Source organism: Rana temporaria, chromosome 3, assembly GCF_905171775.1.
Source record: "Rana temporaria chromosome 3, aRanTem1.1, whole genome shotgun sequence".
Lineage (NCBI taxonomy): Eukaryota > Metazoa > Chordata > Amphibia > Anura > Ranidae > Rana > Rana temporaria.
Window position 1 is genome coordinate 223,656,815 of NC_053491.1, and position 17,304 is coordinate 223,674,118.

Below are 17,304 nucleotides of genomic sequence, written 5' to 3' on the forward strand. Positions count from 1 at the left end.
AAGCTACCATCGGGAAAAACATCAGGTTTCTTTTACTCCAACCGTGACATCAGGTCATATACCCCAAATGAGAGACAAACGCCAAAATAGTGTAAAACCTTTTTTACCAGGATTTAATAAAGGTAATGCACTTACATGAAGAGACAATTAAAACAGCATGTACTGGACACAGTGGTTTCAGAGGTAGATTCCGCAAATGCGATGAAAAGAAAAGACGCTATCGCTCGACCGGTTTCGTTGCTAATCTGACTTCTTCCAGAGCATGCAAGTGCAGAAGCCTATGTTGACGCCCGGTAATAGGTGGTCAAAGTTCTTTTTGGTAAGGACACGTCTTTTTTTTTTTTGGTGGTGGTCGCACAAGGTGGAGGAAGGTGGCGACACAACATTCAAACTTTCACTATTGTGTCTCTTGGACTCTCTTGTTTATATTATTTACTGTTTATTTCATTTAAGAGCAACATACTTGTTCACCAATTGTCATTTTTGTGATAATATCTCGCTTGATTGTTGCAGCTGCGATTTTTGTTTATCATAAGTGCAGTTTATTTAAAAAAAACTATAAAATGACAATTCAATCTTTAACTGCCTCCCGCCCAGCTTATGGTCAAATGACAGGCAAGTGGGAGCTTTCCCATCCTGGGTGGACATCATATGACATACTCCCAAATACGTCTCCTGTGGGTTCTAACGAACACATTGCGGCTCGATCTTTCACCCACTGTAGCCACCGGATGACAGATCCTTGTGTCGGGCCGGCCCCATGTGACCAGTCGCAAGTCAGCTGTACTCAAAAAATTGGCTTTCAGTCATAGCCATTCATTGTGTACTATTGTGATGATCTCCATCATTGGCCACAGTGCTCACATGGTACAGACAGGGCCAATCGCAGCACATCTGTAACTTGTGATAGCTGTGTCTATGGCATGGCATTCAAGTTGTTACAGAGCTGAAAGTTTAAAATTGCTTGGCAACAGCTAATTTTTACCGCAAGCAACAGGTAGAACTTGTACCAAGTTTTTTTTGCTTTGTGGGGATTTCCTTGTATTTCCTGTGTGATGACCAGATTAGTAAGTGAGGGCACTCTGTCCAAAAGGGACAAAGATAGCAATAAAAGCACTTTGTTTTTCCCGCCATTAAAACAGTTTTGTCTAGATTTCCATATAAAGTACTAATGTCAATTTTCAGCTACTGTAAAACAACCTTAGAAAGGACTACAGCCTCTCCCAATATTACTTGCGTACAGGAAGCATCATTTGGTACCAAAATCAAAGCGTTGGTTACAAATAGTGTCCCCCTCCACTAAAGGTCCTATTTAAATAATGACTTTCTAATGGTCAGGTGATGGTACAAGTTTAGGTGCTTCCCACAAGTGCTGGTACTTCACTTGTGGAATGTGCCTAATCTCATTTAGCAGAAGGTGGGTTATTTTGAGGCTCCTGCAGTTTGCTGAGCATGTTTACTGCGACTCTGCAGGTGAGCCAAACAAACCATTTAAAGCCGAACTAAACTCTAACGTTTCCAACCAAGGAAGCTGCCATCTTGACCTCTGATCTTCAGCTGCCATGATGCTGCACATTTGATTTGATCATTTATCACAGCAGCCTTTTGATGGTTTGACGGTTTGGTTAAGAGCACAATCAATGTGACAGTTCCATTTCCAGGACCTGACAATATAATAACTGTTTTCTGAAACTGTTAAATCGATGGGTTTAGTTCTGCTTTAAACTTCCCTAAATGCTGGAGATCAGTTTTAAATTCTTCACCATACTATTTGATTAGGTGAGCCTGCAACTTCCTGTGCATTGATAGTTCCTTCTCAGGCCATCACTTCAGAGGCTGTGTGAAATCTTTGCAAATATGTAAAATTACGTAAATTTGACAAAATATTCACAGCGCCAATATACTGTGTATGATGATGTAGTAAACATATTGGTTATGATTTTTCTAGCTGGAAAGTTAGAGTCCTGGTCATGCAAAACATAAAAATATTACTGTTGTAGCACATAATAGTTATGATGTATTCTTTTTGATTTTCACTCTACAAAGTCAAACTCACCTGGCTGAGATTGAGGTTATTATCTATACTCAGGGGAATCAAGTGTGGCAGCACTCTTCCTGCCAATTGCTCTTTAGTAATGCCAAGCTTCTTATGAGTAAAGGTACACTTATAAATACCTGCCAGGATAAAACACATTTATATTATTTTATGTCATAAACTGCCTGTAATAAACACAAAACGGAACAAATAAAAACATCATGGGGCTAAATGCATAGCAATTAATGCTAGCCTGGTCAAATTGCATCCCCAGGGCCACACCTGGCACCTTGGCTGTCCCTATTCACCCCTCCATGCCTTCACTGTCAGCATGCCTCCATGAGCCTGTAAGGTTTTTGCTGAAGAAGTTGCACAGAGAGGCTCACTGACAGATGTTCATGTGGAGAGCTGCAAGAACTGGAAGGGGAGAGCCTTAGAAGCTGATCGGTACAGTGGGGAGGGCTTGGTTCTGGCAGAATAGCATTGTCTAGGACAGGGGTGTCCAATCTTTTGAAGAGCGAAGGCCACTTAAGCAACTTGGTAACCAGTCGCGGGCCACAATGAGCGGAGCGGGCGCATGACAGGTCATGGCTACTCTATAGGCCCTCCGATCTGCCCAGATGGAAGGGAACAAATTCCTTTCTGTTTTTCAGATTGGAGATAGATGGGCGCAAACAGATATCTGTTGCTCTATAGAGGGGAATTGAGGGTCCCATTTGGTCAGGCTGATTGTGTGAAAAGGGCCCAAGACTGCTTTCACATTCACACTGCGGGTACAGCGTAGTACACCTGTGTCTATCCTACGGGTTAGCTGAACTTTGCCATAGACTCCCCCTGTGGTAAAGGCCGGCGCTGTAGAGGACGCATCAGCTTATGGGGCTCTGCAGCCGCTTTCTTCCTCTACTACCAGCTTCATTCACAACACTGATGCTGCAGTTATTGCGGGCCGGCAACCTACGATCTGGGCTTGCCAAGCCGCCATTCCAGAGGAGGAGGTCGCGGGCCACATCACAGGGCTCCGTGGGCCACATCTGGCCACACCGGGTCTAGGAGATGTCCTGACACTCTTCCACCAATCTGCTACCTGGCCAAGTTCTTCCTGTGTTAGCACCTGCCGCTGCAAACCCCAGGATCCATGCACCTGTTCATCACACCAGCATCTTAGCCACCCGTTTTTACCACCCCTGACCGCCCATCTGAAAGAAACCTATTTACCGACCTATTTTATACCTATTATTCCTGGCACTGTGTATTTGTTTTCTATATGATTACATTCTTAAGGTCCTTACCAGGTCCAGGATTAATATTGAGCAGAATTACCACCATCCACAATAGTCCAAGTTTCTCATAAGGCCCCCTGGGAAAACTAACCACCCACCCCTCAAGTAAAGAAACAAATAAAGATACAAACATATCACAGAAAGTCCACTATACAAAATTATCTTAGTTATATTATCTCAGGTAATAATGCCAGTGGATGCACGGGTGTTCAGATATCCATGGCTGCAAATGTTACGTTGCAAAAAAAGTATCATATCTACTTTACCATTATTTCATCATCATTATAATGTAAAGCTGATATCTTTCAAATGAAGTTTAAATAGATTGTGACATTATCTGTCTGCCTATCCGCCCCAGCCAAGCCGAAGGAATATTTATATTAATTCATAATATACAAAGCTATCTGTGAAAAGTTGAGCATAGCTCAGCATGACTCGATTTTGTTCCGTGTGTGGGATGAAAAGTTCCCAATCCACTGCACTGTATACTGTATGCAATGGAGGATACATGCAGTGCTGAGAGCCGCTGCATCACTTAGTGAAGGGAATAGTTTGTTTAGACCAGCTTGGTCCAAACAAACCATTTAAACTTCACTAAAAGCTGGAGATTAGCTTTACATTAGAATTTTCTTTTGCACTGAATATTTTAATCATTAAATGCCAAGAACATATTAGGTTTTCTACATGGCTCGCAGATTTTAAGTTTAGCCTTTCATTAAAAGAAATAAGATGAGGTTATGAAAATAAATGACATTTCTCCAAAAAGGACAAAAACAGCAATGAAACCCAACAGAAAAAAATATATAGGCTAGCGTTTGGCTTTAAGGGCTGATTTACAAGAAGTGGAAAACCGATTAATTGTAACCTTTCGAAAATAATTTTATTTCCTGCGATATAGAATTTCTTACGTTTTTATTCCATAAAGAACTACCCATTGGTAGCTTACCAGTGTTAGAGTATCAAAACAGTTCCAACACCGACACATTTGCTCTGAGGAAAAACATATGCCGCTACACTAAAAATCATATATTCTGCACAAAAACAAAACATAATTATGTTTCTAAACTATGGGCCAGATTCAGAAAGAGTTAAGCCAGCGTATCAGTAGATACGCCAGAGTAACTCTGAATCTAAGCGGTCGTATGTTTAAGTGTATTCTCAAAATGAGATACACTTAAATCTAACTGCACCGTCGTATCTTAGCTTTCTACTTAGGACGGCCGCTAGGGGCGTATACGCCGATTTACGCCTAGAATGCGTAAATCAGCAAGATACGCCTATTCACGAACGTACGCTTGCCCGTCGCACTAAAGATACGCCATTTACGTAAGGCGTTTTCAGGCGTAAAGTTAGTCCAACAAAAAGCTGGCCTAGCCAATGTTAAGTATGGACGTCGGTCCCACGTCAAATTTTGAAATTTTTACGTTGTTTGCGCAAGTCGTCCGTGAATGGGGCTGGGCGTAATTTACGTTCACGTCGAAACCAATAAGTCTTTGCGGCGCAATTTGGAGCATGCGCACTGGAATATGTCCACGCCAATCACGTCGGGTCACTAATCATTTGCATAAAACACGCCCACCCACAATTTGAATTAGCCGCGCTTAGGCCGGCACATTTACGCTACGCCGCCGTAACTTAAGACGCAAGTGCTTTGTGAATACAGCACTTGCCTCTATAACTTACGGCGGCGTAGCGTAAATACGATACGCTACGCCGGCTAAAAAATAGGCCGCCCTACCTGAATCCGGCTATATGTGTGTACAATACAATCTAATTACAACAAAACATAAAAATAAAAAAAAAGATGATAATTACCCAAAACTCCCATAAGAACTGCAGGCTCTCTTGATGGAATTTGTTGTAAAAAGGGCAGAATTTCATCTAGTACATACCACTTATCCAGATATTCTAAAATCTTCCCTAAGCACACCAGTGAATTTACCCGAACCTGAGGAAACAGAAAAATATTTAATCATAAAAATTAGGCTTTAAAGTGGTTTTAACCACTAGAATACCGGCCGCATGTAAAATGACGGCTTCACAGTGGCTCTGGAAACTCAACAGGACGTCAATTGACGTCCTGGATTCCTCTGGCCACTGGGGGGCGCGCGAGCGCGCCCGGCGTGTCCCAGAGATGCCGATGCGCGTGTCTGGCGGTCGCGATGTCCGCCAGGCACCCACGATCAACAGTGACAGAGCAGGGACGTGGAGCTCTGTGTGTAAACACAGAGCTCCACGTCCTGTCAGGGGACAGAGGAGACCGATCTGTGTCTCTTGTACATAGGGACACAGATCGGTTACCTCCCCCAGTCACCCCCCTCCCCCAACAGTTAGAACACACCCAGGCTACACATTTAACCCCTTCCTCACCCCCTAGTGTTAACCCCTTCAATGCCAGTCACATTTATACAGTAATTAGTGCATATTTATAGCACTGATCGCAGTATAAATGTGAATGGCGCCAAAAATGTGTCAAACGTGTCCGATGTGTCCACCATAATGTCGCAGTCCCAATAAAAAAAAATCGCAGATCGCCGCCATTACTAGTAAAAAAAATAAAAATAATAATTCTGTCCCATATTTTGTAAGCGCTTATTGCGATTTTTTTTTTATTATTTTTTTTTTTTTTTTTACCAAAAATATGTAGAAGAATACGTATCGACCTAAACTGAGAAAAACAATTTTGTAAAAAAAAATGTGGCTATTTATTATAGCAACAAGTAAAAAATATTGAATTTTTTTTCAAAATTGTTGCTTTTTTTGTTTTATAGCGCAAAAAATAAAAACCGCAGAGGTGCACAAACACCACCAAAAGAAAGCTCTATTTGTGGGGAAAAAAGGACGCCAATTTTGTTTGGGAGCCACGTCGCACGACCGCGCAATTGTCAGTTAAAGCGACGCAGTGCCGGAAGCTGAAATTTCACCTGGTCAGGAGGGGGGTATATGTGCCCGGTATGGAAGTGGTTAAAGGTTTAATTTTTTTTTTTTTTACCTTAATTCATTCTCTGCACTAAGGTAAAAAAAAAAAAAAAAAAAAAACAACATTCCATGGTCAGCTCCCTCCCAATACTTACCTGAGCCCGATCTCAATCCAGTGCTGCTCTTTCCTTACAGGACTCAGTGAGAGCAGTGGGAGCCATTGGCTCCTGCTGCTGTCAATCAAATCATGTGACGAAGGATCGAAGGGTGGACAGAGTGTGTTAGTATAATGTGGCTTCCTATGGTGGCACATAAAGAAGATGAAAGCACCGGCAGGGGACCCCAGAAGAGGAGGATCGGGGTTGCCCTGTGCAAAAATCACTGCTCATAACAGGAAAGTGTAACATATTACTGTATTTATTGTGTATAACACTCACTTTTTTACCCTGAAAATAGAGGGTAAACTGTTCCCGTGTGTTATACGCAGGGGGCTATGGAAAGTTTTTTTCCTGAACCTCCCCTCTTAAAGTTAGGGTGCGTGTTATACGACGATAAATACGGTATTTAAAATGTAATAAAAAATAAAAAAACAGGACCTTTACTACCATTTAAACCTTACTATCAGAATTTGACCTACCAAAGTATCATCCTAAAAAATTATGCTATTATTTTTTTTTTATAAGTGGAATTCAATGCTAGATCTAACTTAGTTTAAAACTGCTCCCACCCACCTTCTAACTACCCTGTAGAAGGAAGGTGCTTACACTTAACTATCCTCAGAGTACTCCTCTCTCCCCTTGCTTAGGAGGGTGTGGACAACATATAGAATGCCTGGGCGGTAATGTGACCCATAAGCTTACTAAAGGGTATTCGTCGTCATACCTGCTTCCTCTCCCCTGCAGCCATCGCTGGGAGCTGATCACGTGACTGGACCGGAGAGTCGAGAATAGGAAATAAGCATCTTTCATCTACAGGTTAGTTAGAATAGGAGTTAAGAGGGGGGGGGGGGGGGGGAGTTTTAAGCTTGGTACGATTTGGCCTGGAGTTCCAATTGTGAATTCCATCTTGCCTGTCCCAGTGTGGTGAGCGAAGATGGGTATTCTATTTGATTATGAAGGCATGCATGTGAACCTCAGAACATCAAACCTTTTAGAAACGTACATGTTAGCATTAAAATACCGACAGAATATTTTGCACCCTCCCTCTAATATTAAAGCTACAGAAATACTATCTCAAGTAAAAAAAAAAAAAAAAAAGGACTTGTGTAAACATTTCAAAGACTGCATGGATTTCTTTTTAGTACTTACAGCGAGAGAAGAGGTTTGTAGGCAAGCAGTCTTAATACGTGGTATCAAAGAATTTTTCATGGACGGATAATCTATGAGGTTTGCAAACGTAGGAATAATGTTTAGGCACAACTCCTAAAAATGAATAAGTGAATCATTTTAGTTTGACATTGAAACGACCAAATTTCAAATCCACCCAAAATTAACCATCTAGCACTGGAGAGCCGAAAAGTAATAACATAATACTGCAGCACCACTTTTGAGATTTGAATTATTTAAAGCGGGGGTTCACCCTTAGAGGGCACTTTTCCCCCTTAGATTCCTGCTCGTTATTACTAGGGGAATCGGCTATTTATTTAAAAATATGTGCAGTACTTACCCGTTTACGAGACGCATCCTCTCCGTCGCTTCCGGGTATGGGCTTCGGGAATGGGCGTTCCTTCTTGATTGACAGGTTTCCGAGAGGCTTCCGACGGTCGCATCCATCGCGTCACGATTTTCCGAAAGAAGCCGAACGTCGGTGCGCAGGCGCAGTATAGAGCCGCACCGACGTTCGGCTTCTTTCGGCTACGAGTGACGCGATGGATGCGACCGTCGGAAGCCTCTCGGAAGAATGTCAATCAAGAAGGAACGCCCGCTCCCGAAGACCATACCCGGAAGCGACGGAAGAAGATGCAGCTCGAAAACGGGTAAGTACTGCACCTATTTTAATACAAATAGCCGATTCCCCTAGACCGAACGAGCAGGAATCTAGGGGAAGAAAAAATTTTTTTTTAGAAATGGGTGAACTCCCGCTTTAATCAATTATATCAAAGTCTGCTTTGCTTTATTTCTGTATCAATAGTAACAAATGTTTCCTTTTTTTGTAAGCACAGTTGTTAACAGTGTTATTTTGATGTGAAATTTAGATTTAGTTTTAGTCATAGTCTTTCGACTAAAATGTCATTTTAGTTTTAGTCTTAATTTTAGTGGACTAAAATCTCCAGTACATTTTAATCGACTAAAATCTATTGGGTTTAGTTAAATTGTAATGCATTATTTAAGCATTTCTCTATAATTGACAAACCCATATACTCCTGGAGTAAATATATAATAACGTTATTATTTATGGTAAAGTGATTGTAAAGTCTCATTTAAAAAAAAAAAAATGTTATACTTACCTCCTTTGTGCAGTGGATTTGCACAGATCCTCCTCGGGTCCCTCTTTGCTGATCCTGGCCCCTCCCTCTTATCGAGTACCCCCACAGCAAGCAGCTTGCTATGGGGGCACCCGAGCCGAGTCACAGCTCCTTGAGTCCACTCAGACAAGGAGCCCTGACCCAGCCTGTCCCCTCTCTCCCTTAAAGGCCAACTGACTTTAATTGACAGCCACGCGAACCAATGGCACCGCTACTGTGTCTCAGCCAATCAGGATGAGAGTCGCAGACGGTTAAGACACTCGTGGACATCACTGGGGAGAGATGGGGCTCAGGTAAGTAATTAGGAGGTGCTGGGGTGGCTGCTGCACATAGACTGCCTTTACATCTTCTTTACCAATTGCTGACCGCCTTCTGAATATATACTGCAGCAAGGCAGCTCAGCTGCGCAAACTGTGCATGTGGCACTGCGGGCGCGCCTGACACAATGTCCGCCTACCACCCACGATCGCAGTGAAGAGAGGCAAAATGGGGATCTGCCTAAGCAGATAGGCGGTTCCCATTTCTGACAGGGGAGGAGAGAGAAATCATCTGTTCCTAGTGATCAGGAACAGTGATCTCTCTGTAGTCCCTGTCAGTCCATCCCCCCTGATAGAAACAGTTCTACACATAACCCATTAATCGCCCCTGGTGTTAACCCCTTTCCTGCCAGTGCCATTTATACAGCGATTAGTGTATTTTTATAGCACTGATCACTGTATTGGTGTCACTGGTCACCAAAAAGTGTCACTTGGGGTCCGATTTGTCCGCCGCAATGTTGCAGTCTTGCTAAAAAAAAAAAAATCGCTGATACACGCCATTACTAGTAAAAATATATATATATATTTTTTTTTTTTAAAGTCCCTAAATCTTTCCCATATTTTGTAGACGCTATAACATTTGCGTAAACCTATCAATATACGCTTATTGCGATTTTTATACCAAATATATGTAGCAGAATACACATTGGCCTAAACGCATGAATAACTGCTTTTTTATATATTTTTTGGGGATATGTATTATAGCAGAAAGTAAAAAATAGTTTTTTTTGTTTATAGCGCAAAAACTAAATAACGGCAGAGGTGATCAAATACCACCAAAAGAAAGCTCTATTTGAGGGAAAAAAAGGACATCAATTTTGTTTGGATACAATGTCGCACAACCGCACAATTGTCAGTTAAAGTGACGTAGTGCCATATTGCAAAAAAATGGCTTGGTCATTAAGGGGGTAAATACTTCCAGGGGGTGAAGTGGTTAAGGTTTGAACATGCACTACAGACACAGATTTAGCCATTGTGATATATAACGTCTTTAGAAATAAAACCACGTTTCATATACAAATACATTGTTTTTTGACAACAGAAGTGCAACTTTAAAATAAAAAACAAAAAACTGTAAACTCTATTGGCTGTAATGCCAATGTACATATTACCTAAATATATTACCATCATTAAATATGAAGAAGAAGAAGAAAGAAGAAAGGAAGGAAGGAAGGAAGGAAGGAAGGAAGGAAGGAAGGAAGGAAGGAAGGGAGAAGAAAGAAGAAAGAAGAAAGAAGAAAGAAGAAAGAAGAAGAAAGAAGAAGAAAGAAGAAGAAAGAAGAAGAAAGAAGAAGAAAGAAGAAGAAAGAAAGAAGAAAGAAGAAAGAAAGAAGAAAAAAAGGCTTTTTTCCTAATTTTTTTTTCTTTCAGCAGCTTGGTAGATGCCCCTTACTTTTTCTTATATGGTACTGCAGTGTTAATTTTGACATCAAATTTCCATTTAGTTTGAGACTTTTGATTAAAATGACATTTTAGTTTTATTTTAGTCATCCGAATTGTTTTAGTCATATTTTAGTCGACTAAAACTGTTATTTTCATCGACGAAATTAACACTGGCTGTTAACAGATACCAAAGGTTTTATAGAAAAATGGGGCAGCTTTTTTGCATTTTTTCTAAATATTGTCTTGCAAAGACAACTTGAGATAATTTACACATTAAAAGGTAAAAGAAAATATGAAGTGTATCTGATTGACTTATCTACGCAGAACCACACTTTTCCATCAATAAACCTTCATGCAGGAGGACTGGAATTACTGTCACGGAGCCAGCAAATGTACAGATACGGCTCACATACCTGAATCTGAATTGATGGCGCCTCCAGCGCCCGGTACACCATGGGTAACACACTGTTCTTTATTTCATCTGATGGAGTTTTGGTGAGAAGGAGATCCATTTTTTGCAGAAATATTAGAAGTATCTAAACAAATACAAAACACTTCATTAATACTGTCACTCTAGAAAGACAAAGCGAGTAAAACAAATAGCAGAACTCAATAGTATTCACTTACCATGTTGCTAGCCTGACAGCATGAAAAATGAGACAACACATTTTTGAAATGATATCAAATTTAAAAATCACAAAACAAGCTACGGTATATAGCATTTTAAAAAAAGACTGGTTAAAAAAATAAAAGGCATATTTAATGTACTTAACCCAGGATGATGGCTCTAATTTCACACTTTAATATTAAATACTAGATGCTGTATTGTATAGACAGTAACCAAGAGAGAATGACACAAACAAAATGGATCAAAATTAGAGAGAGAAAGAATTTTGATCACATTTTAATAGACTACTAGATCGAAAAGAGAGATATATTTTGTGTAAAGTAGGAAGAATGGTTGCCGATAAGGGAAATATTACATGAGCATTTCCTTTTAAAACACAGTAAGACCCATCTCTATTTAATTGTGATTGTAATTATCAGTGTGGAACAAACGCTTGACCCGGATCTAAAGTGTGGCATACACAGATTTATTTTGCGTTCAATCGAGCAGGCTGAACCAAAAAAAATAATAAACTGTCTTCTCTGGTGAGACCCGTTGTACTAGCTATGCAACGTTAGTACAGCGATCTACTTTGCTGTTGTGTTCTGACAGTTGGACTGCATACTGGTCAATGTTATATCTAACTAAGAAAACAAAATAAAAAATAAATAAAATAAAAATCACACTCAAGAGAGCGATACGTTATTAGATTGTAGATTCTCACGAGCAGGGCCCTCCCAACCCCCTTGTTATGATTTATAATGTAGCTATACTGTTTGTCTTTATACTGAAAAGCACTGTGCAAACTGTTGTAAAATCCTGTATAATAATATGGACCAAAGACCACATCAGCCAATAAAAAAAGATCTGCTCAATAGTACCATCTTTAACAGAAGACTTCCCCTGTTCCGGTAACTATTTTTGTATTTTCCCTTATTTTCAGTTCGAAGGACAATGCAATGTAAAGCCAACAATTGTGTATGCTTTCTCTTCTAAATAAAGTGTTTGTAAAAAAAAAAAACAAACACTAGGTCAAGGTTTGATCTATCGCAGTGTCAAGAATAGTTAGAGTCAATGTCAGGGTCAAAGATCAATGTCAGTGTATGATACTGCCCTGGGGGCTCTAGGTTATTGGTTTTTTCTTTCCCTTTATTTTTCACAATGTCTAGAGGTTTCCCATCTATGTACCCTTGTCTTATTCTGTTTGCAGTGCCATCACATCCTAGATGGAAGCGCCGTTATGTTTAGGCTGCGTGTGGTACACCTCCCCGTTATGCTAACTTGACCACGATTTCCTCCTCTCCCTGTCCTCGATCCCCACGCTCTACTTGGCTCGTAGGCCTTGGATGTAGTTACTATTAGCTAGATTCAGGTACGATGGTGCAAACTTGCGTCGGCGTAGCTTAGCGTGTTTAGGCTACGCCGCCGTAAGTCAGCTAGGCAAGTACATGATTCACAATGTACTTGCCTGCTATCTTACGGCGGCGTAGCCTAAAGCGCGCGGGCGTAAGGGCGCCTAATTCAAATGTGTTTGAGGGGGGCGTGTTTTATGTTAATGAGGCTTGACCTCACGTTTTTTACGTTTTTTCTTACTGCGCATGCGCCGGGAGTCTACATTTCCCAGTGTGCATTGTGGCCAAGTACGCCGCACGGGCCTATTGATTTTGACGTGGACGTAAACGACGTAAATCCCGATTCACGGACGACTTACGCAAACGACGTAAAAAATTCGAATTTCGGCGTGGGAATGGCGGCCATACTTGACATTACTATTCCAATAGGGCCTAGCTCTAACTGTACGCGGCCTATCTCTTACGCAAACGGCGTAAAAGTACTGCGTCGGCCGGGCGTACGTTCGTGAATCGGCGTATCTCCTCATTTACATATTCTACGCCGACCGCAATGGAAGCGCCACTTAGCGGCCATCCAAAATATTGCAATCTAAGATAGGACGGCGCAAGCGTATCTCTGTTTGAGCACACGCTTAAACATAAGTCAGCGTAGATTCTGAGTTAGGTCGGCTTATCTACTGATAAGTCGGCCTAACTCTTACTGAATCTACCTATATGTAATTATATCACTACTGTACTTACCCTGAAGAGTTCTGATTGTTAAGTCTGCATTGTGGTTTAATACTCTGGACACCACTTATGTACTTCCTGTTGTGTACTATGGCATGCTACTGTACCTTGGTTCTTTTTTTAATAAAAAAAAAAAAAGTTTAATAAAAAAAAAAAAAGCAAGGTCCGTACATGAAGTAGGATTTTTTTTTTTTTAAAGCTCAATGTATTTTAGGTATGAAAAAAAAACAAAAAAAAAGCAAAATGTGCACTATTGTTATGTGGTATTACTGTGATCATCAGGAGCAGAGTTCATTTAGGGTTGTTCTATGGTGATAAGTTGTGGTAGTAGCAAAAAAAAAAAAAAATAGAGCTAAATTAAAAAACAAAAACATTTTTTTGTTTTGTTTGTTACTATTTCGGGCTAGTTTTCAAATGAGAATAACAAAAAATAAAAAATGTAGGAGATATCCAATAGGGTTGTCCAGATACCGATACTAGTAACTTGTACTCGGGGAAAATGCTCCGATGCTTCACCCGATACCAGGGCAGTCAGGGTGATCAGTGCGGTGGGAGAGTTACAAGTACTGATCACCCTGTATAGATTTCAAAGTCCGGCTTTCAGATGCCTTGGTGAAATTAGCGGTGATCGGTGCTTGTAACTCTCCCACACACAATCACTGCTGACTGTCCCTGCATCCTCCTCCAGCCCCCCTGTGTTCTGCTGCTGTCCCCCTCCATGCTGCTCCGTGTCCCCCTCCGTGCTGCTCCGTGTCCCCTCTCTTCTCCCCCTGCGTGCTGCTGTCCCCCTCTCTTCCCCTCCGTGCTGCTGTTCCCCTTTCTTCTCGCCCTCTGTGCTGCGGTCTCCCTCGATCTGTCAGGATGGAGAGCAGAGATAGAAGCCGGTAAATTCGGCTCATACCTTTTCCGAATGTACAGAGTCAGTGATCACTGACTCTGTTCATTCACATAACTGAAACATCGTAAACTGTGTTTACAATGTTTCAGTTTATGAATGGAGAGGAGCTGCTGTCTTCTCTCCATTCATTTTTAGCGCAGCTGAGGCTGCTGAGAAAGGTACTGGGGAATATGTGTCCCTATTACCTTTCCCTGTCTCAAAGGGGAGATGTCAGGGGTCTGTTAAGACCCCTGATATCTCACCAAAGCCCCCCAACAGAGCCGATAATAAAAAAAAAAAAAAAAAAAAAAAAGAATTGCAATGAATAATAAAAAAAAAACACGATTGTAAAAATTAAGAAAAAATAAAATAAAAAACACACCGACACTGTCCATCCCCCTCCCCCTTAAAACATTGTAAAAAAAAAAAACTGGCACGTGTGCCACTGTCAAATGAGATTAAAAAAAAGTAACGGTATCGGCAAGTACTTGAAAAAAAGTATTGGTACTTGTACTCGGTCTTAAAAAAGTGGTATCGAAGGCGCATGCGCGCAGCTTTCAAGATGGCCACCGGCGTCTGAAGCTCCGCTCCACCACGGCCTAACGCTGCTCACCGGAGCTGACTGAACGCCCCCACAGCTCTCACACCGGGACCATCGGGTAGGGGAAGCACCCCCGAACCCGCGGATGTCTTTACCGCCAGTCCGGAGGGACTTAACAGGCCAGATGGCGGCGTCTCCCGGCCCCCTCAGCTATGCCAAGATGGCGGCTCCACGAGGCCTGCTGGAAACGGAGCAGAAGGAGGACTCCATAGCCGACCAGGACCATTCCCCCCCGCAATCCCCAGGTACTGGATTCCCCCCCTTAGCTGCAGCAGCTTCTCCTTCATCCACGGAATCACTGCTGGGCAGGATGGGATCTGCATTCCCCACTACCCCCATGCTTGACCCACATACAGGCCTGCTGCTTACTGTCAGTGAGGTGCAGGAGGAGGCCCCCATCCCCACTGACTTTCCCTCTATGCTGGCTGCTTTCTCCCAAATGCTGTCCAGGAGCCTGGCACTGAACGCAGCACAAATTACATCATCAATCCATGCAGACTTGCTGCAGTTGGGGATGAGGATGGACACTATAGAGCAAAAGGCGGACCAGGCAGTAGCACGTATCAATCAGAATTCCACTAGGTTACAAGAGGTACAGGATCAACTGGAGACGGCATTCGCTAAGATCGACGACCTCGAGAACCGATCGAGACGCTATAATTTTAGGGTGCGGGGGCTCCCGGAATCGGACAAGGAGGTACAAGCTGCAGTGAAAACCCTGATTAAAAGCCTCATCCCGGACATAGCTGAGCACCGTCTTGAGCTTGACAGAGCCTTACAATCCCCCCGATCGGATGGCCTGCCCAGGGATATCATTGTGAAACCGCACTACTATGCTGTCAAAGAGGAGGTGATGAGGAGAGCTAGGAGATCGGACAATCTCACTTTAAACGGCCACAATATCCAAATTTTTGCGGATCTGTCACCTTACACAGTGCAGAAGAGGCGCTCACTCAAACCGCTGCTGCAGGTCCTTATGGGAAAAGAAATCACTTATAGATGGTCCTTCCCGCTACGAGTGAATTTTTCCTACAGAAACAAAAATTTCGGCTTCTCATCATTCCCAGAGGGGGAACGCCTACTAACCCAACTAGGACCGATTGTCCTGGAACCGCCATCTTCACAGTCCGGCAGGGGGACACCTGGATCCACGAAGAGACCGCCGCCTGCAAGCCCGCTGCAGAAGAATTGGCTGACACAGAACCACAAGCGTTCCAAGGAGAACTCTTTCACATGAGAATCATCATCTGAAGTAATACCAGTCCTGACTGGTCTGGACCACTGAAGAACTATCCATCCCACATTGGTATGGAGGGTCCCTGTTTCCCCCCCGGTCCCAACGTTGGCCCTTATGGGAACTGTCTTCCTATGCCATGAACTGGTTGCCTTGTTGAGGCCTATCGGAACTCTGATAAGCAGTTATTTTTTTTATTTTTTTTTATTCTTAGCTTGTGTTGCTCTTTTGTCATGGCTTAGGGACTGGGACTTTGGTCTGGGACTCTGGGGGGGGATACGATTTCGGGAGCTCTGGGGCTCCCGGGGGGACTAGGTTCTTCAGTATGATCGCTAGGAATTGTTTATCTTCGCACAACTAAACCTTGCATAGGAGGCTAGGGGAAAATCAAGGTCACAGTTTGGTCGAGCGGGGGGGGGGGGGGGGATGGATCTCAGTTCTTTTAAGGCTAACGTACTAGGATAGGGGGGTGGGTTTTACATGGCCCACGGGCTCCACAGGCTGGCATCTTTTAATACTGGGCAAGTCACTGGATACTGGCCCTTTTCCTTTTCTCCCGCCTCAGGTTAGTTTTGTTTTGTTGGGGGCTCGGTTACAGTTTGTGGGCCTTGGCCTACACGGAAGGGGCGTTTAGTTTTTGGGTATCATAGGCTCCCGGTTAGCCCTAAGTGATAGAATAGGGGTGACGAGGCCGTGGTGGATTCAGTGCACCTCCATTGGATCAGGATCACCTTTGGTGAAGCCAGATCCGTTACCGGTAGCCCGGTTTTAGGGTCATACCGGTGCCCTAAACTTTTTGGGGTGAGGGCAGTTTTGCCCACTTCACCCCGGGGAGGGGGGGGTCAGGGGACCCCCGGTATACGGTCAAGAAATGTTCACTAAATTTGAGATTATATTTGCTCTGCGGCAGCTATGTATTAATGTTGTCTTCTCTTCTCCCTTCTTTCACCTCTTTTACTGCTGACTTCTCCACAATTCCCTAGGGGTGCTCCACGGTTCCGGGATGGATTCCAGTCCCTCAGCCCAGACCCAGGGCCCCGCGACGCTACGAGTGCCCGAACTACGGAGGGTATACTCTCGACAGGACACAGGTAGGCTGCTTTGGTATAGTGGGGCTCCCAAACCTCTGATCCATGGCTGACACAGGTCCCCCCCCACCAACACTCAAGATCATCTCCCATAACACTCAGGGCCTAAATTCCCCCGTTAAACGCAGGAAGCTCCTCCAGTCATACCACTCTATGCACGCAGACGTCCTTCTGCTGCAGGAGACGCATTTCCCGTCCACCTACAGACCCACGTTCCTCCACCACCGTTATCCCCAATTTTACCTGGCCTCGGCTGACACTAAAACGAAGGGGGTGGCCATATGTTTTGCCAGACACATCAACCTTTCCTTGATGGAATCAATAGTGGACCCGCTGGGCCGTTATATCCTGGTCTCAGGCCATATCGACGGGGAACTATACACCTTTGTCTCCTATTACACCCCGAATAAGGGCCAAA

At 43.1% G+C, this 17,304-nt stretch overlaps 1 protein-coding gene across 2 annotated transcripts in view; it reads right to left on the reverse strand.

The window, feature by feature from the left end:
• The window catches only part of SCYL2 (SCY1 like pseudokinase 2), a 72,606-nt gene that overhangs the window by 17,655 nt on the left and 37,647 nt on the right, over positions 1-17,304 (reverse strand). Inside the window, exons 10-14 of one of the 2 annotated variants that reach the window (XM_040344329.1) lie at positions 11,026-11,037; positions 10,812-10,934; positions 7,542-7,655; positions 5,131-5,263; positions 2,057-2,175 (exon numbers count right to left, since the gene is read on the reverse strand). In XM_040344329.1, coding sequence (XP_040200263.1) covers positions 2,057-2,175; positions 5,131-5,263; positions 7,542-7,655; positions 10,812-10,934; positions 11,026-11,037 — 501 coding nt within the window. The remainder of the gene's footprint in view (positions 1-2,056; positions 2,176-5,130; positions 5,264-7,541; positions 7,656-10,811; positions 10,935-11,025; positions 11,038-17,304) is intronic. The other variant, XM_040344330.1, reaches the window with a different exon arrangement.